At 44.3% G+C, this 20084-nt stretch overlaps 2 protein-coding genes across 13 annotated transcripts in view; both read left to right on the top strand.

The window, feature by feature from the left end:
* The first annotated feature begins 48 nt into the window (after positions 1 to 48).
* Positions 49 to 12914, top strand: TMEM183A (transmembrane protein 183A). 5 transcript variants are annotated; one of them, XM_036909582.2, is made up of 8 exons: positions 49 to 245; positions 438 to 527; positions 1319 to 1486; positions 5273 to 5429; positions 6329 to 6509; positions 8918 to 8998; positions 10546 to 10693; positions 12151 to 12914. In XM_036909582.2, exons 1-8 carry the CDS (start codon positions 137 to 139, stop codon positions 12243 to 12245), a joined length of 1029 nt encoding a protein of 342 aa, XP_036765477.1. In that variant the 5' UTR covers positions 49 to 136; the 3' UTR covers positions 12246 to 12914. The 5 variants fall into 5 exon arrangements, with proteins under 5 accessions (XP_036765477.1, XP_036765476.1, XP_036765474.1 ...); XM_036909581.2 differs by having other exon boundaries at positions 50 to 245; positions 5270 to 5429; XM_036909579.2 differs by having other exon boundaries at positions 53 to 245; positions 10538 to 10693; positions 12151 to 12843.
* Positions 12915 to 15356: 2442 nt separating this feature from the next.
* The window catches only part of PPFIA4 (PTPRF interacting protein alpha 4), a 93230-nt gene continuing 88502 nt past the window's right edge, over positions 15357 to 20084 (top strand). For all 8 annotated transcript variants that reach the window (XM_057508101.1, XM_057508100.1, XM_057508103.1 and 5 more), the window contains exon 1: positions 15357 to 15496. The gene's annotated coding sequence lies outside the window, so the exon portion shown is untranslated. The remainder of the gene's footprint in view (positions 15497 to 20084) is intronic.

The following is a 20084-nucleotide window of genomic DNA, read 5'->3' as shown; positions in this document are numbered from 1 at the left end:
AGAGGGGCGTCGGCCGCCAACGCGACGCGGAGCCTGGCCTAAATTCTCGCGAGAGCTGAGAACTCCCGTGCGGGATGGCCGCGGAGCCAGGCGGGGCTGGTCTGCGGCTCCCGGGCCCGGCTCTCCGGCCCGAGGCATGGCCCGGGGTCCCGGCCCAGTAGGCCGGCCTCGCCCCGACACGGTAGCCATGCCCAAGAGAGGGAAGCGACTTAAGTTCCGGGCCCACGACGCCTGCTCTGGGCGAGGTGGGCGAGGGGGCGGGGGCGTTGAAGGGCTTGCGGCCGGCGGCCGGGAGGGGGCTGGACAGTGCCGAGCGCGCGCTGAGGCCCCGCGGTGGGAGGGCGGCTGGGGCCTGGGACCGGCGGGCAGCGGGAGGGCTTGGTGGGAGGGACGCTGAAGAGAAAAGGCCTGTTTTGAGGACTGGTGCTGTGTTTCAGTGACGGTGGCGGATTATGCCAACTCGGATCCGGCCGTCGTGAGATCTGGGCGGGTGAAGAAAGCCGTCGCCAATGCCGTACAGCAGGAAGGTAGGCTTCCAGCCAGTCTTTTAAGACTCAGGCTAGGAAGATAGAACCAGGTGTTTTATTTTCCTGGAATTCCGCGTCAGTGTTTGTCTTGCAGTCATTTGGGCACCTTCCCATAAACGTGTTTACTCTCATACATTGGGGGAAGGGGAGGATTAGCCAAGAGCAGTGGCAGGCAGTTCCTGTTGCAGAACTGTTTCGAGTTTTTGCATTAAAACAAAACAACCTTTGCGTACCTTTCTGTGGTTTCCACTAATTTCTTTGTGGTTAGTAGTCTTTCTCCTGTAGTTCACATATATTCTTCACTTACTCTGCAGTTTGCTACTTTACATAATATTCTTTTCCTTTTCCCACGCTTCTCTTTGAAGCCTTTTATTCACAGACAGGTCTTGGAACTCGCATTTTTATGACACCTATTGTCTCCTGCCCCAGAACAGGGTTAAAATCGGATCAACTTTCAAACATTGCTCCTGAGAATTGATGCAAATGTGAATAGCATTCCCCTTGTGTGTTTATCTGGTAGGGTTTATAGTGGAAGAAGAACGTACCCCCTTTTTCTTCAGGTCTGAAGTTGGCGCTTCTAAGGAGTCAGTTTTTGCAACTTTGGAGTCAGTTTGCCTATTGCTTTACAATTTTTGTATTTAAAATGCTAAAATTTATTTTTAAATTCTCAGCTTTCTTTAGCAGACTCACACTGCTTTTTTTTTTTTTTTCCCTTCCTTTCCCTCAGCTTCAGCTGTTTGTATTTCTGGATGGGCCTCTGCCATCTCATTTCTCCCCTTACTTTCTTCTAGTAAAATCTCTTTGTGGCTTGGAAGCCTCCCAGGTTCCTGCAGTGGAAGCCTTTGCTGGGACTGGTGAGCCCTGTGACATCATCGACAGCAGTGATGAGATGGATGCCCAGGAGGAGAGCTTCCATGAGAGAACCATTTCCAGAAAAAAGAAAAGCAAGAGGCACAAAGGTATAGGGCTTGCTCTCTTTTGGACTGTTGGCCAGTCTGTGGTGATAACTTGAAGCTGGCACTTTTCTCAGTAGCATAAGAGGCCGTACCAGTGGAGAGCCAGAGTTTGGATCCTAGTAGTGGGTCAGGGTTTACTATACCAGAGCTTTCTGCTTTTATCTAGATATGAGAGGATTGGGAATTGGTAAGTCACTTGATAGATGTCTGAAGCTGTGAACTCAGGCTGTTCATTGAGAACATGTCATTTTCAGTTAAAAACCCATATAGATTTCCATGGGCACCGTGGAAACAAAGTTTTTGGATTTCTGAATTTCTGAATGTGTAAGGAAGCTTGAGATATGACAAAAAAATATTTTCTCAAATATATGGATTGTAAATAACCAGTTTCACTTCAACTAAAGGTAGACGTTATAGACTTTTGAGTGTGCTTCAGTTACTCATGCTTGCTTTATGTCTAATAGGTATTGTGGGAAATAGAAAAGTATGTGGTATTCATATCTTGATAAAACTCACACAAATGAAACAAAGATAACAGTATGTAATGTTCCAAACCATCATTCAGTGGTTTTCTCAAGACGTAATGAATCAGACCCTCCTGGGGTAGAGTCCAGAATAGCTGTAGTTAGAGACAAAGTGGTTCCGATAATCAGAGTTAGGGGGAAGCTACTGTAATAAATGATACGTTAAGTTTTGGTTTCAGATCTACCAGAACTTTCACCTGTACTTGACAGTCAAGATGACAGATACTTTGTATTAGTTAAAATATATTGAAATAATAAATTAACGAACTGACATTACTTTGCAGTTATACCACTTACAGTCAGTGATGCTACTCTTTTCCAGAATCCCAAATTAGTGTTGACAGTCCTCACACTTCTTTGTTTAATTTCTCACTTGGAATCCCTACTCATCATCACCATTCTGTTAGAGATATTAATCTTGGCTTGTTTTTTTTTTTCCCCTACAGAATGGCTTACAGACTTTATAAACATCTTTATTAAGATAAAACTCACTCCTTTAATATGTACAATTTAGTAGGTTTAGTGTGTTCACAGAGTTCACAGCTATAAACATGATTTAAGTTTAGAACATTTCTATCACTCCAGACCTATTAGTATCATTTCTCATCCCTCTCAACCCAACTCCCACCCCACCAGCAGCTGCTAATCTTCTTTCTCTCTCTAGATTTGCCTATTCTGAACATTTCATATAAATGGAATCATATAATAAGTGGTCTTTTGTGTCTAGCTTCTTTCACTTGGCATAATGTTTTGAAGGATCATCTGTATTGTAGCATGTATCAATACTTCATTGTTTTTTATTGCTTTTTATTTGGCTATTATGAATAATATTGCTGTGACATGTGATGGACAAGTTTTTGTGTGGACATACATTTTCATTTCTGTTGGATTAGAGTGAAATTGCTGGATCCTGTGGTAACTGTATTTAGCATTTTGAGTAATTGTCAAACTCTTTTCTGAACTTTCCATTTTATATTCCCACCAGCAATGTCTGAAGATTCCAGTTTCTACACATCCTTGCCAACACTTGGTATTGTCTGACCTTTTAAATTATAGCTCTTCTAGTGGATGTAAAGTGGTATCTGTTTGTTTTGATTTGCATTTCTCATGGCTAATTATGTTGAACATGCGGTTATTGGCCATTTGTGTATTTTCTTTGGAGAAATGTCTGTTCAAATCCCTTGTCCATTTTTAAATTAGACTGTCTTTTCAGTACTGAGTTGTAAGAATTCTCTTTATATTCAGGATACCATTCACCTATTAGATGCATGATTTGTTGTTTATAAACTCTAACTATAATTCCTTTTTTATTCCCTTGCTCCACTTAATGCCATTAGGGTCCATCATTCTAGTCAAACTGGTCTTTTTTTTCTTTCTTTCTTTCTTTTAGCTTCTTTTTAATGAAACATAAACAAAAGAGAGAATAGTATAGTGGGTCCCATTTAGCCGTTACCCAGATTCAACAATTACCAACTCATGGCCAGTTTTGTTTTAACCACTACTCCCCTACTCCCCGTCCCACCACATACACACTGGCTTATATTGAAACAATTTCCAGATAGCCTATTATTTTCTCTGTAAATATTTTGGTGGTTATTTACAAAAGCCAAATGCCCTTGAAAAAAAATTTTTTAACTCACATTTTAAAAAAGTTAATAGTTGATTTCTCAGTATCATCAGAATCTAGTTAGACATCTCTGTTTATTGTCCTCACGTGTGTTTTGTTTTCTAAGTATCTGTGCCTCATGTTAATTGTTTATTTCACTTGGAATACTTTTCTGTCTAACCTATGCCTATTAAAATTCTTTATGTTCTCATGGCTTATCTCCATGAAGCCTTCCTTTACTGATTCCATTTCCTACATTTTGAAATTTCCTAATAATTATGTTTAAAACACCAGCAATTCTTCAATAATTACTGAATTTTGTCCCTAAAGACGGACTGTTTTTGGTAACACTGTGCTTTTAGAAGTCCTGAAGGATATCAGTGGAGGAAATTCTGACAAGTCTTTAGCTTTCTCTTTCAGAGAGAGATTATTGTTGGAGAACTTGAGACCCAAACATAGTAGACTGAGCCTTAATGGTTACTGGACATTACAAGAAAGGATAAGAACAAGAAAAGAGGATGTTGTCCTAGAGGCATTGGTCTCTGTTATGAAAAACCTAATGCAAGAACCTGATTGAGTCATAGAGCTGCCAGAAGCACTTAGAAAAGCAGGGGCAGTTTGCAGGAGGTGGTGTAGGGGCTTTTTGCCTAGCAAAGAGAAGAAAGCTGGTTTTCGCATAGCTCTATGACTAGGCATGAATTAAAGGTTAGGGTTAGGGTTAGGGTTACCCAGATTCAGGTATCCTTATAGTGAGTTACTACTTGAACCTGAGATATATAGTGATGTCAGGGCCAAGAGAATAAACAGTAAGGAGGCCTGAAGGAGGAGGTTGGGATACACAGTTCCCAGGTACATTCAGTTCCCCATTCATCATGTGTCAACCAGGTCATTTTATCTGTGTGCTGAGTGCCTTGCCTGCCTGCCATAGGTTTAGAAACACTAAAACATTGTGGTAAATACAATTTAATTGAGTACAAGTAGTGTAATAAATTATACTAGTAGTGTAAATAGTTCTATCATCATTGTAGATAGCCTCCAAAATGTGTATTTTATATGAATACAGAATATCTTTGAATATTCAGTGTATGGCCAGGATCATAGGTCAAACTGATAATGAAACGGAGAAACTAGAAGGAAAAAAATGTGTCTACAGGCAGTGATTGGGTGATGAAAGTACACTGTAACTTACCTGGTTTTTTAGTTTGTACTTGGAGGTTTCCTCATACCACCTTAAAACCAGTTTTGTTTTTTAAATGACTGAACTGAAGGAAGTGTTTGGTGGGATGGGGACTGCCGGGAAACCAAGAGCAGAGTTTATTGTGCAAAGCTGGAATTTGTATTTGGAGTCCGAAAACCTGGCTTCTGTTTACCTTGACTAGGAGGCAGTGCTCTGTTTTCTTGCTAGTAAAATGGACATAGTAATATTTTCCTTATTTCCATCGAAGAATTATTAGAGCTGAATTTCACCTGGACAGCAGGAAGCAAAAGTTCCCAGCAGCTAGAATGAGCAGGAAGTGATGAGTGTGAGAGGCTTCCTTGGACCTACTTAAAACCGTTTTCTTAAAAGGCAGGGTCTGGGAGAATTGAAATGATTGGGGATCTTTAGATATGTGTATATTAGAAGGTCAAAGTTTATAATTCTGTTTTCTGTTTCAGAAGACCTGGAGGGGGCTGGTGGAGAAGAGTATCCCATGGATATCTGGTTATTGCTGGCCTCCTATATCCGTCCTGAGGACATTGTGAATTTTTCCCTGATTTGTAAGAAGGCCTGGACTGTCACTTGCACTGCTGCCTTTTGGACCAGGTTGTACCGAAGGTGCGACTACAGAGCGCTCACTCTGTTGTCTGTGTTGCTGATTTCATTGCAGTTTGTGATTTGGAGCTGCTCCCTGGATGGTGACCTCTTTTTACTTTCTCTTCTCCGTGCCTGGGCATGAGTCTGCCTTTGGACTCTGAGCCCCTCTCTAATTTAAAATTGATACTATTAATTCATCCAGGTAATTGTCTTCCCTATGTTGTCGCCTCCCCCCATTCAGCAAAAAGCCTTTACTTCAGGTTTCAAACAGAACTGTGATTTTTCTTCAGAGGTTTACTTTAGCCAGAATTTTCAAAAGCTAGAGATGCTCTCTCCTCACCTTTCAACTGGATTAGTTGTTTCTTAGATTTGCCAGTCATCTTGAAGTTTCATAGTTTTTGTACTTTGGCTGCTGTATGTATAGTGGTATTGAGGAGTGAGTGAATGATACAATTCGTAAGGCTAGCATTTGCTCCTGGGTGCAGAAGTGCAGGAAGGATACGGTGGGAAGGGATATTGAGGTAGCAGGGAGTGGAAACTTGGTGAGACATGGGACAGTAGAACCTGGTGGCTCTTCCCCAGTACAGGTTCTTTTTGAGCAACTGAAGTTTGTTGTACTGGTATGAAGTTAGAGATTCACCCTTTTTTAGAGTGAAATAGGATTTAAAAATTATAAAAGCGTGGAGAAGTGCAGGATGACAAGGTATATGTAAATTGGATTTTGCATAGCAAAGAAGCAAAAGTGATAAATGAAGGAGGTGGTGATTTGTGTGTATGAGAGTGAGCACAGGGGACAACTCCTAACTGCTGTCCGGTGGAGTAGTGCAGCCAGGTTCATACAGAGACAGGAGTCCTAGGAGTCTGACCTAGCCCAGGAAAGACAGGTCACATATTGGTAGGAGTAATGTGTCATGTTTCAGGCACTACACGCTGGATGCCTCTCTGCCTTTGCGCCTGCGACCAGAGTCAATGGAGAAGCTGCGCTGTCTCCGGGCCTGTGTGATCCGATCTCTGTACCATATGTATGAGCCATTTGCTGCTCGAATCTCCAAGAATCCAGCCATTCCAGAAAGCACTCCCAGCACATTAAAGAATTCCAAAGTAAGTGAGAGCCTTGGGGTTTAACTAACAGACTCTCATATGGTGGACCTGTTATCGGGGCGTCTGTCCAGCTTCCTTGATGGGGAGGGTTAGGGCTGTAGGTACCAGGCTGCTAGGCGACTGAGTAACTTCTAGGATTTGGGTTCCACATCTCCACGACATTCCTGCTGTGCTGGGCTGGCTTATGTTTATCTTTACCTTAATACTTTTTGTGCTTTTGGCATATTCCTATTGTCTTTATTTTAATTAATTTTTATGCATTATACAAGGGACCACTTCAGATGGTTTTGATAGTTTGGGCCAGGAAGAGCACCACTCAAACAGTAGACGTAAACTATAATTCTTAAAAGGTGCTTTAAATCAGGGTACAAATATATAACCTGAACAGTTTACTAATTTTCTCTTTCTAATGTGACCTTGACATCTGGGATTCCCCTTTCTTGTTGACTCCTTGAAAGAGTCTGGTGTAGACTTTATTACTTAGCATGTGCTGCGTATCCACTATTGCCAGGCTCTGGAGTGGGTCATTTCAGAGACTGTAAGGGACTTCCACTCAGAGACTTCAGTCCTCCAAAATTCTTCCTGTAGTCTGGGCTATTTCTTGTATCTCAGGATTTCCCTGGTGGTCTGTATTCATGCATTGTAAGTGTCTGGCATCTTCTGATTTGTAAATAGGTCTATTAGCCTTTGGTCCATTCTCTCCTTTTCTCCTCCGTAAGGACACATCTAGTGAATGCACCTTTGCCAAGCTAGACGAGTGGAGCAGACATGGTTATTTAGGCCAGTTGATGTCTTATTCTTTTTTTCATTTGACCATTGTCTAAATTTGTATCTTTTGAGTTTGTGGGTAATCTTTGTTCCTCTGAACCAAAAATCTGCTGTTCTCTAGTACTTCCTATTCTCTTGAATTTTGTTTTTCTGCTTTGGCTATTATATGATTCTTCTTCCCTAGTTTATGTCTAGTATTCTACCTGATACACATCAATTAAAAGGGTACTAAAGAATTCAGGATTATCAAGGTTGCCCCCAGGGTTGCAAACTGAGGTGGTCAGGCCATTGGCTGAGCTCAGCGTAATATCATGCTGGCTGGTGGATTCAGAGCAGGAGTAGAATGCTGGGCAAGTAGAAGTTCACCCAGCAGCTGCTTCGTCTTGTAATATGGGAGGACAGTATATCACCTCACATTGACAGTTTCTCTCCCCAGAAATCTTTGATAGTATCAGACTGACTGTGGTGAGGTGAGCTGGCCATGCCAGGTGTGGCTCTGTTGCTGGGAGTAGAGCAGCATCGGGCAAACTCCTCATGCTTGACACATCCTAGCGGCTCCAGTGCGCAGTGCAGGTGCTACTGCCTAAATCTGATACCCATGTCTTCGTAGCTTGTCACTGTGTATTAATTTTAAAAAAGTGGTCTATAAAAAGCCAAGGTGGTGATAAATAACTAAGGTCTTAACCTAGATAGTCAGCCCTGCCTCTTGGCTGTTTCTTCTGGGCCTTGTTAGAGATATTCTGAAGAGGACGTGGGGCCTGCAGTGGCGGGAGTCCCATGCATGGCCTTGCCACTTGCATAACCCCAATCGCATGGCATTCAGGGAGTTGCCGGCATGCTAAAGGAAGTTGTCCTATGTTCCTGGACTCCAGCTTTTCGTATTTGATTCTCCCTCTCTCTCTTTCCAGTAGCATAGCTTGTGTGGGACTGGAGCCGTTGTGATGGCAGCAGAAGTGTTTGCCCCTTAAAGCCAAGCCCATTATTTTTGATGGAACAGCAGGACGTACAGGGCATGTCTGAAGGGCAGGACAGCTGGCACGGCGGACGACCCACCCCTTGTCCCCTGGGAGGTACTTGACTTCTTGTGTTAACCCTAGCTGTAGCCTGACTTTCATTGAGGGGCTTACTCTAGACTGAATTCAGCCCAGCTCTGTAGTTTCCACACCGGCTGTCTGCTCCCAGAAGGTCCTGAGTGGCTTGCTCCTGTTACAGGGCGGCTGTCTCTGCCTGCCTCACGGCTTTATTATCATCTTGCCTGGCGGCCACTGGTTGTCCTTGGATTTTAATACAGTGGAGTGGCCTGCTGAATCAGAGAATGCCCCAGTCTCTAGAGACTGTGTTTTTGTCTTTAAAGATGAGAACAATAGGGGTTGACCTCAGCAGTGTCTGAGGTTGATTTATATTGGTCCCTCTTCTCTTTGTGGAATAGCCCTGGGATCATCTCTTTTCATGCTGCACCAGTGTCAAAATGGGAGGGTGTCTATCTGTGCCAAAGTAAAATGTCAGCACTGAGACTGGCTGGCTTTAGAGCGGTCAGACAGAAAGGTTTTTGCTCATTATTTTTTGTTACCTTACTTTGATTTTTTTTCTTTTCTGTCTCTTACTTATTTTTGGTTTGTTTTATTTTTATTTTCTTATAGTGCTTACTTTTCTGGTGCAGAAAGATAGTTGGGAGCAGACAGGAACCAATGTGGGAATTCAACTTCAAGTTTAAAAAACAGGTATGTAGTTGTCTTATCTTTGTTTTTCAGGTAATATCCTGTTCTAATTTCACTAGGCATAAAATTGCCGTATCAAAAACAAATAATAAACACAAAACTTATAATAATGTCATGAAAAGAAAAAGGAGGAGGAACTATTCTATATGAAAGAGGCAAAAAGATATATAGCTTAATATAGGACTAAAACTTGAATGGATCCTAGATCGGGTAACAAAGAGCCATAAAAGACATTCTGAGACAATTGAAGAAATTTGAATATGCTGTGAAGATGATATGAAATTACTATTTTCTTAGATACGATAATGTTGTACGTAAGTGTCTTTATTTATGCTGAATAATGGTGGAGGGTCAATGTTATTTTCAAATGGCTTAGAACCCCTTCCCCCATAGTGCATGTGATGTGTGTGTGTGTGTGTGTGTGTGTGTGTGTATAAAATAAGGTGGGGGGAGAGAAAGCAAAATACATAATGGTAGAGGATATGCAGTTTATTGCATTATTTTGTTAACTTTTCTACATATTTGAAGACATTTTAAAAGTGGGAAAAAGGGGAAAACTTGTTACAACAATGTACTGAGGTTATTTGCCTACAAATTATTTTGTTCAAAGCAAGTATATTTGTAAACAACAATAATTTATGTGGTTTTATGTCTCAGGTAGTTGAGGGACACCATAAATTGAGGGACTGCCTCTGTTTAGAAGAGGAGTAGGTCCTGTTCCATCTCTGCCTCTGCCTTTTGCTTGGACTGTACCTGAGATCGTGGCCACAGGGTTTTGCTTGTCTGTACTTTTCAGCAGCTTTCTTTCTTCTGTCTCCCTTGCTTAGTATCTCACTGAGGAGACACATTACAGATAGTTAATTATCCCACATTAGTTACAGATAAGTTTTTAATTTAAAGCAGATAAAATATATATTTTAAAAACATGGTTCTAGGGAAGAATTTTGGCTCTGATCATTTGCTTTTAATAAGATGTCCACAGTCTGTGGTATCCATTAGACATTGGTAGAATCCACTATAGGACCTTTATTAGTGGTATATAAGCTGAGACCAGAATTACTGCAGGAAAGTGAATGCTGAGATTTTCCTAGTTCTGAGACTTGTGACTCTCTTGTTTTGTAGTGCCTTGAATTAGATGGCCACTTCTGCTTCCATCCCGTTTGTGCAGCAGATGTTCTTCGGAGTCTGACAAGTCACAGGGAATTTGCAGTCTTTTAAACATCAGAGGGCCTCTGATAGAGCTCTAAATTTCCATTTCTTGCCAGATGGCAGGAAATACCATTTAAATGAAGCATACACCCACTGCCACATTGCCCATCCAAATGTGTTTCCCCTGCTTTCAAAGGGCAGGTTTTCCTTGATCTGTATAGAAACATATATAAACAAATTAATACATACATGTGTATTATATATACGAAGGGAGAGGAAAAGTAAAAAATGGATCTCACTAGCTTTACTTCAGCCATAGGCTTTTTATTGGTGGAGTCTTAGTACCACAAATGTTTCCTCTAAGATATTAGGGTAATTCTCAGTTCTCTTTAGTCCCCTAGATTAAAGAGCAAGTGTGTGGGAGGGTTGCAGCCTCCAATCCAGTACGAAGATGTTCACACCAACCCCGACCAGGACTGCTGCCTACTGCAGGTCACCACCCTCAATTTCATCTTTATTCCAATTGTCATGGGAATGGTATTTACCCTGGTAAGTGGCGATGAAATGTCATCCTTAGCTCTTTCATAGACTCTCACTATACTTAGGATTTGAAAGAAAACTGTAAATTTAGCCACTGAGTAAGAAATCTTTCAAGATCAATAAAAAGTCTGAAAGCAGATTTGTATATTAGGAACACAGAGATTTGTAGAGAAGTCAATCACATCTGAGGATATTTTACTTTTGTTTCCTTTACAGTAAAGGGAACGTTCTGCATCTCCTTTATAGCGATCATTAATGTTTAAGAAACATTATCCTGTTAGTGACTAATGGTGAGGCTTATGTGTGAGCTCTGTATGTCAGGACCTTGAGGCATGTGTGTGGTATCCTATATGGAATATCAAAATGTGGGGTGACCAGCTCTGTCCCTTGTGCAATGCTCTGACTATTCAAGGCTTAACTGAGAATTACATTAGTAAACCATTTGGCATATTTTCCAGGTGTTTAAAATTTTTAACTGGATTGGCAACTAGAGAGTTCATGTAGTCTGTCTGCTCTGTCTTTTATGTTTATGTTCAGAGATATGTGGGGACACCCCCTCCTAATTGAAAATAGCTTTATTCTTTTTTAATACAAAATAACTGTATGCTTCATGTGAAGAATCTAAATAATCCATGAATGCATTGAGAAAGTAAAGGTGACTTAGACTTCCACTGTCCTGTAACTGCAGTTACCCTCTTGGGAACTGTTGTTCTTTAATGTGCCTGTTAATATTTACATGTCCACATATACACTCTCTTACATGATTTCATATGAATAAGGTCATGTCCTACATGCTGTCTTTACTGGAGGTACCTCTCTCTCTAGGTTAAGCCACACTAATGACCTAGTTGTATACTCATACTCCATGTACTTCATGTTCATGCAATTCTATACAGACCTACATATACATAAACACATGCTGTTCAGGTTCCTGGGGCTCCTGTTAGGGGAAGGAGAGGGATTGATTTGGGGAAAAACAATTATGATTTGTAAACATATTTTCATGTAACAATTTGTATTTGAAAGGAGAAACCTGGCCCTATTTTCTAAGTTAAACCCCATTTGGTGCTATTGATTTACAAAAAGTATAATCAGATGTATGTTTCATGCATCTTACTTGAATTGCTCAACAATATCTCGTTAAAGTCCCGTCAAGTCATCTCTTACAGCTCTAATCCAGTTTTTAAAACTGGCTTTGGTGGTAGTCTGTGTGTATGTATTCTAGTTTATTCAACCATGTGAGAGACTTTCTTTAGCATAGTTTGAATGTAAGAAGATAAAATCACCCTTAATTTTTTATATCTTGGTAAAGGTATATTATATTACATATTAGTATCATGTCTTAGAGATTATCTCGTGGCCTTAAATTTATTTTCTAAATTTTGTCTCGGCTGTCTCATTTCACAGTGAGCCATAGGAAAACAGGGTTGTTTAATTTGGGTAATTAATTTGCTTTTCCCTCTCAGTTTACTATCAATGTGAGCACGGACATGCGGCATCATCGAGTGAGACTTGTGTTCCAAGACACTCCTGTCCATGCTGGTCGGAAACTGCGCAGTGAGCAGGGTGTGCAAGTCATCCTGGACCCAGTGCACAGCGTCCGACTCTTTGACTGGTGGCATCCTCAGTATCCGTTCTCCCTGAGAGCATAGTTCCTGCTTCCCCTCCCGAGGGCAGCCCTGAGCTAGGCCAGTCCATTAGTGATCAGATTCCAGTTTGGAGGGGTGGCTGGGTTGAATATCTGGTTAGTAATACACATGCTGTTCAGGTTCCTGAGGCTCCTGTTAGGGGAAGGAGAGGGATTGAATTGGGGGAAAAAATTATGATTTATAAACATATTTTCATGTAACAATTTGTATTTGAAAGGAGAAACCTGGCCCTGTTTTCTAAGTTAAACCCCATTTGGTGCTATTGAGTTTGTTCCTTATTCTTTTATCCCAGCAAAAATGGATGATCTTGCTCTAGGGAAAAATTAAACTCCTGAATCTCCAGACCAGGAGTGTCAGCATCCCTTATGGACCAGAGGAACCTCAGAGGCCTAACAGTGTTGCTCTTGTTGTTCCCAGTGTAGCTGCCCCTCAAATTCACGTGGATGTTTTCTCCCTTTACCCTTCCTCAGAAATAAAGCAGGTAACAGGGTTTTCAGAATCTTACAAGAATGACTTGTGTATCTTTCTTTAAAAATAATTTTTGGATATTTATCGCATAAAAGTCTTTTTGCTGATTGTGAGTTTTAGGTATTTTTTTGCATGAGTCTGATGGTGATGACAATAACTTTATGCCTTTGGTACTATACCAGGAACTTTATGTAAAAGCTCTCATTCTCACAACCCTGCAAGGTGGATGATTCTGTTGGCATTCTGTGGTTGAGAGAACTGAATCTGACTCACTCAAGGCCATTCACATCCATGAAATGGCGGAGCCAGATTCTGGCCTGGTCTTTTGCTGTACTCCAGTTAAAAAGGTCAGTCATTTTTCTTGTGGTAGATGGTGGCAAAAGGAGTAGGCAGAATGTACATAGATAAAAAAGTAAAAAGGTGACTAAAAATTTGTGGTATACCTTATTGCTTCTCAGCCTAAAAGGTATGTAAGATTGATGAAGGGTCTTTTAAATATCTGTTTCTAAGTAAAATGTAGAACAATCCAAGAAAATTACTGCAGGAAGGATAGTGACATTTTCACTGAATTGTTAGAAAGGCATTTATTATGCTGGAGGTTATTAGAAAAAAGTCCCATATTGAAACCAGCCTCCTGAATTATAAGCATTTAGTGACTTTGCTCTGCCCTGTGTTGCCTGTCGTCCTGTGTGTCTACAGAAACCTGGCCCTTTGTCCCTGAGGAAATGCTGATGTCCTGTTGGTCAGAGGACTCACTGTAGCTGGTGCACTACTATGAGAAGAGACTGTGGGTGGGTTGTTTCACTTTTTGTTTTTGCTGACAGGATAAGCTTGCTCACTGTCTGTCATCCCCCCTCACCCCACCCCCAGATTAGCCAACGACCTGGGTATTGGTTGATGTTGCAATGAGGTGGACGTTAAGAAGATACTCTTTAAACACGAAAATCTGTGGGGGCGGTTATTATCATGAGCCAAGCTGCTAAATTAGTGTGTTGTTTTTTCCTTATCTTCCCTGCCCGCTGATGTTTAAAGAATATTCTTAGGAAGCATTTGCTTAATATTGCTGCTAACAGCTAACCTTACCCAGCACTGAGGGTGAACCAAAGCTATTCTTACAGAAAGTGAGCCTGGGTCAGTGAAAAACAAATTTGGGCATTTAAATGATAAAAACAACCAACCAACCCAAGGACAATAAACACCTTGCAGATCCCTACAATCGAAAGTTGCCTCTGAGGCCAGAAGAGAGAAACGTGGAGTTCCTAGTTCCCTGAACTCAAGATGCCATGGAGCAGGTGGGAGGTGGGTGGTTATGTTCCCCATTTAGGACCTTTAAAATGGGAGTGAAATAAATTTGGCTTAATATTTCTGTTCGTACTCAACTTCCAAGTTTTTGTATTAAACTTCATGGCATGATAATAGATGTAATATTGGATATATATCTAATATATAATAACTATATTATATAGCTGGTCTCTTATACCTGGCAAAATGTGTGATCATGGTGTCAGCCTTCCCTTTGTGTTGGCTGAGAGTTGACTCTTACAAAATGATTCATTCTGTTAGCGAAAGGATGTGAAGTGTCTTAAGTATTTCTTTCTGATGAGAACCCCAAACCACCTGGAGAAGAGTTGGAACTTCCCGGACTATTGTAAAACCTGCTTTGTAATTTTAACTTTAAAAAATATATACCTTGATTTTGCTTTGAGGGTCAAACAAAATAACACAAATTTATCTTCGTTTCTCACCCCCAAATAAATCAAACTCAGATTTTTCCACCTTCTACCAAAGATAGAAGGACACTAAGCCAAACATTGACTGCACTGGAAGGGGTGGGGAAAAGAGTTATATGTGCCACTGATCTCAACTACAGCAGTTACTGCTGATCTCGAACGTGTGTGTGTTTCTATAAATATGTGCACGTTGCATGTAGATAAAAATGATTCACACTTCTAGCAGTGCTTACCGGATACTGTAAAGACTTGAGTAGGCACTTGATGAAACTTCATCAACCAGATGGGAAAGATGCATTAATAGCCACAGGGGACAGGGTAAGGGGCAATTCAGGGAAGTGGAGAATTTAAAATTTGTCAGGAATTTTGGCATTGAAACCGACTATATACTATGTATATTTAATAGACAAGCCTTTCATTTTATAGTAACAAGTGTTGGCACAGCCAGGCGTTAGGCAAGCGACACAACTCACTGAAGTGCACACTATGGAAAAGTGGATTTCAAGTTTCTCTACTGAAAACATGGGTGCGACCAAAGTAAAAGTAATAAATGGGCGCGAGAGCGCAGTTGGGAGAGGTGAACCATTGGCGACCGTCACAAGGCGAGGACTGAAGCCAGTTTAGGGAGCCGTAGATTAGGGACGAGGGCGAGTTCAAAGGGAGGGGACAGGGACGTGCCGCGGCTCGGCGGAAAGGAGGCTGGGCCCCCGCCGGGACGACCCGCTCCGCACCCGGGGGAATCCCCGGCCGAGCCAAGATGGCGGCGCTCGGCCCCGGAGCGGCGCTGTCGTCACCTGTCGGGGCGGGGGGGGCGGGGCCTGGAGGCGAGGCGCCTCGGCGCTGGCGAGGGCTGCAGCTGCCTCGGCGCCGGCCCGGCTGCCTAGGACATGTGGGGCTCCCCAGGCCGGGGGCGGCTCCCTGCTTCCTCGGAGCTGAGCTGCGGGGCCTTTGGAGACTGACGACAGGTGAGAGTCCAGAGCCCGGGGTGGGGGAAGGATGCCTCTTTCCCGCCTCCAGCGCCCCTCAGAGTTTGGGGCGGGGGTGTCCGTCCTACGCGCCTTGGAAAACGGCCCCTTTCCACTCCGGCTGTGTCGTCTCCTCGGGGCATCGGTGCTGCTCCCTCTGCCGCCCTTCTCCGGCCTTTGCCCTTGGGGGTGAGAATGGGGGGCGGTGCCCGATTTGCGTGGAGGGCGTGGAGTCCGCCCTCAGCTCCCCCAGCCTCGGGGGAGCGGGGCCGAGCTGGCAAGCCTCCCAGTGGGAGCTGGGCGGACTGTGCCCCCATTTTCTCGCCGGGAGAGTCGGGGAAGCAGCGCCTCAGCTGCGGGACCAGTTTCGCTCCTTTGGTTGCAAGAGGTGCTGAGGTCTGCGCGCCTCCCGAGGGTCTTGACCTTCCCGCGTCGCTCCTAACACCCTTTCTCAGTATCGCCAGCTCTCCATTCCTCGAACTGCTAGTCTCGGGCTGTGCCAGAAATGCCCCCATCTCCGCAGTGCCCGGCGGTGGGGTGGAAGGAGTGGCCAACTCGAGGTCTGGTGGGGGTGGGCGCAACCGGAAAAGTGGGCTGGGAAAGAGACTCCGGCACTGCGAGAGGGGCAGTGGGGCGCTGACTCTCCGCCACGCGGGAGGGATGTTTTCCAGTACAGATCCCGCAGCTTTTGATACTGGGTGGGACGAGGGAGGCCGGGTTGGAGGACTTGGCCACGTGGTGTGGGTGGTTTTCTTTGATGATGAGGAGGGATGGAGGAGAAGGCGCCGCTGGGGACTGATGTCGCCTTTGAGGAGAGGTCTGCCGGTGGGGGAGGTGGGGCTGCTGTTGCGCCGCTCTGTGTGGGGGGCAAGTGGTCGAGGAGGAGGCGCCGCGCAGCGTGGAGACCCTTCCCGGTGGGAGCGGAAGGGCCCCTCCGGCAGCCAGGTTTCCGGGATTTCCCTCGGCCTTTCAGTGGTGTAGGAACTGGTACCTAGTACTTTGTTCAACATCCAGCAGACATTTACGAGCACCGATTCTAGGCCAGCCGCCATGCTAGGTGCTGGGTCTTCGGAAGCAATTTAGGGCCATGGAGCAGCTGAAAGAAACAGGCAGTAGGTACTTTGTTAACAGTTCTCCCTGACTGCCATCCCGATCCCCCACCCCACCCCCACCCCCATTTTGTTACAGGGCTGCTGGACTAGAAAAAGACAGAACTGTGTCCACATGCTTTCAAATAGCTGTCTGGACTGGATTCCAGCCTGTCCACCCCTTTAGCTGGCCAGGTGGCACCAAGGAAAGCTGCCTTAGCAAAAGGAACAGTGTGAATGAGTTTCCTTGGATATTTTCTAGGACTTTGTCCTGAGGCCTAGGAGGCTGCCTAGGATAAATGCCATCTCAAAATGATGAGATGCTGAAGAGCACAATGGTTTTGGGAGGCCAAGAATGCACTAGACACCCCAGCACTGCAGGAGATGCCATCTCTGAAGATAGAAGAGTATTGGGGAAGGGGGTGTGGAAGGGAAATCTCATCCGGTGGTATCGGGCGTGTACTGCAGAGCACGTCATGGTGTCAGAGCTGTGGAGTGTATGAGGTCTGGCAGCTGGGCAGTAAGGAGGGACTGGAGGGGCAGGCACCAGGCTGCTGGGTCTCCTCTCTGAGTTGGCTGCTGAAATCTTAGAGTTGGAAAGAGTTGCCAGGGACTGCTTGTGGGTCCTTTCAGAGCCTCAGGATAGGCGGGGGAGAGCTGGGGAGGACGTGGAGTCAGGCTGTGGTGGCAGTGAGGCAGGGGTGAAGGCTCAGCAGGGTCGAGGGGACTTTAGGATTGCGGGGAGCTAGCTGAGGCCTTTTTATCCCAGGGAGACTCCCCCTGGGGCTTTAGCCCTTGGATGGGTTGCTGTAGAAACAAGGTGTGGTTCTGGGTGGTGTGGAGTTGTGCCTGGTACGTGCTGGAGAGAAGGAGTTGGTGGAGCTGGGAGGGCATGGCCCTGGAAACTGCCTCCAGATCCAAGTCCCAGGTGAGAAATGGAGGGGAGGAGTGGGATCAGAGGGAGGGGCGTGTGTGTGTTGCAGCCACATGAGCCGCCATCTGTCTGTCCTCTGTCCTGCTAGCTCACTGACCTATTATTAGCTCTGGAGGGCATGCGGTGCTGGCTGGCAGGAGCATGGTGCTTTGGGTGGCCAGCAGGGTGAAGAGTACTCAGAGGGGGTGTGGTGGTTGGTGAACTCTGAGAGGGGCTGCTCCTACTAGGGGACCCTCCCTCAGCCTCTGCTGCACTCGGAGGGGCCTGTGGCAACTGAGAATGTCACGGGTGGGAGGGGGTGCAGAAGCCTGGTTGGGGGAAACAGCAGTGGGGGAGGGAGCCCTGAGCTAGGATGGTATGAAACTCCAGGGCTGGGCAGAGCTGAGGACGCCACTCTTCTCCCTGGCCCAGGGCTTACCAGTTACACAAGAAACTGTGATGGTTGGCCAGCTTTTTGGTCTCGTTTTAGATAGCCTTGGGTGCTGTAGCCCCCTGCCTTTCTCAGTTATCTTTTGTTCCCCAGGTGAAGTCAGTTCTAACACAGAGAAGCTTCTTACTTGTCAGTCGGGCTGAGAGACCTTGGCTGGGGCTGTTCGTCCTGAGAGAGCCGGAGGAGAAGGTGCCACCGGGTAATTCAGTTGGTCACACTCCAAGTGGTGCTCAGGGCTGACCCCCGGACTGAGCCAGAGACTGAATATTTGGTCACGAGCTACTCTGTATTGCTCTTGAATGATTACTTGTGTACAGTAGCCCCCCTTTATCTACAGGGGATGCCTTCCAAGATCCCCCCAGTGGATACATGAAATTGAGGACAGTACCAAGTCCTATAAATATGATGTTTTTTCCTGGAACTACATACCTATGATAAGACTTAATTTATAAATTAGGCACAGTAAGGGATTAACATCAATAATAATAAAATAAAACAATTATAATAATATGCTATAATATTATGTGAATGTGGTCTCTCTCAAAGTCTCTTACTGTACTGTACTCACCTTTCTTGTGATGATGTGAGATGATAAAATGCTTACATGATGAGATAAAAGTGAGGTGCATGACGTAGCCATTGTGACAGAGCAGTAAGCTACTATTGAGGATCGTCTGCTTCTTGACTGCAATTGACCACAGGTAACTGAAACCACGGACTACTGTATCTGTTCTGTCAAGTAGACTGAACTTCTTGAGATTCTTGAGAGTTGAGATCATAGCTTACATGCCTTTTGTATCCATAACAATTCCTAGCTCAGTATTGGATTCATGAAAATCTACTCGATAAGTAATTTTTGGATTGAATTGAAAGGTCTATTTTCTGATCCCCTGGGTTCAATGAAGCAGGGCCTCCTTGCAACTAGGACTATTTAACCTGGAGCAGAGAAGCCTCTGGGGAGCCAGTACAGTGGTGTTACATTTCAGTGGGGGAATTAGATTCTGTAGGGAGTAAAGTGAAAATGCCTAAATCTCTCATAAAGCGTGGTATGTGGGTTTAGGCTTATAACTCTGAATGATGTTAATGTACAGATATGGTATACATTGTATATGTTAAACATTATACATTATGTATTTGTATATTTTACATGTACATAGAAATATACATTAATATATTACATTGTAAATACATAATGTATACAGTGGTCTTAAAAAGAGTACTTCTGTACAATATAATTTTGTAGTTAAGTGTCAGATGAAATGGCTGGTTTGTGTTTAGAGGCCTATTTTGCCTCGCCAGCAGAGTTCGGTGCTCATAATTAAATGCATGTCTGCTGTGACTTCCTGGCCACTGTTTTCAGATAGAAACTTGTTATTTCGAAGGGGATACAGTTTTCCATTCAATGTAATAAAAACCTTCCTTAAAACAATGAGGGCTTCCTCATTTAGTAGTGAGCTCCTTGTTCTGAAGGATAATCAAGCAAAGATTGGTTGTCAGGGGTGTAGAAGGAACAGCATGGCGTGGCCTGCATGACTTCAGAGATCCAAGCAGGAATCTGCAGTTCCAGGGAAGGGGTCAGGGAGAGGTGGGCACTGGGTGGCAGAGGCCTTGGCAGCTGTTGCAGAAGACCACTCACCTATGTTTTGAGGGGGGATGCTGAGGACAGAGGGCCTGGGGAATAGAGCCAGGCCAAGAGCTCGGCATGGGCTGTTCCATGTGGAGTGGCAGTCCCTGGAGATCCAGCGGGTGACTGCAGACATCTCTAATGCGCGTGGGTCCCGTGCTTAGGAGGCCCTGCTGTCAGCTCTGATGGGTAGTTAAGTAGAAAGGTGGTGTGGGCCCAGTTCCTTGACTGAAGCTCCCATTAGGCCAGTTGTGGAGTACCCCAAATTTTTGGCCCTTGTTTTGGGTAGAGCACCTGGAGCAAGTAGAATTTTCATTCCTGTTATCATCCCCATCTTACCCTCCTCTCCCTGGCACACATGCTCATACAGGTGCAAGACCACACACGCACTACCCCCTTTCATGACCAGCAGTATGCTCCCATGATCCCGCACACATGCTCTCACGGTGCCCAGTGCTCAAACATGCATGATATCATGACTCCTGGATGCATGTCCTTGTGTGACTGCACAG

Source organism: Manis pentadactyla, chromosome 9, assembly GCF_030020395.1.
Source record: "Manis pentadactyla isolate mManPen7 chromosome 9, mManPen7.hap1, whole genome shotgun sequence".
Taxonomy (NCBI): Eukaryota; Metazoa; Chordata; class Mammalia; order Pholidota; family Manidae; genus Manis; species Manis pentadactyla.
The sequence above is the reverse complement of the archived record's forward strand: the minus strand, read 5'-3'. Positions and strand labels throughout refer to the sequence as shown.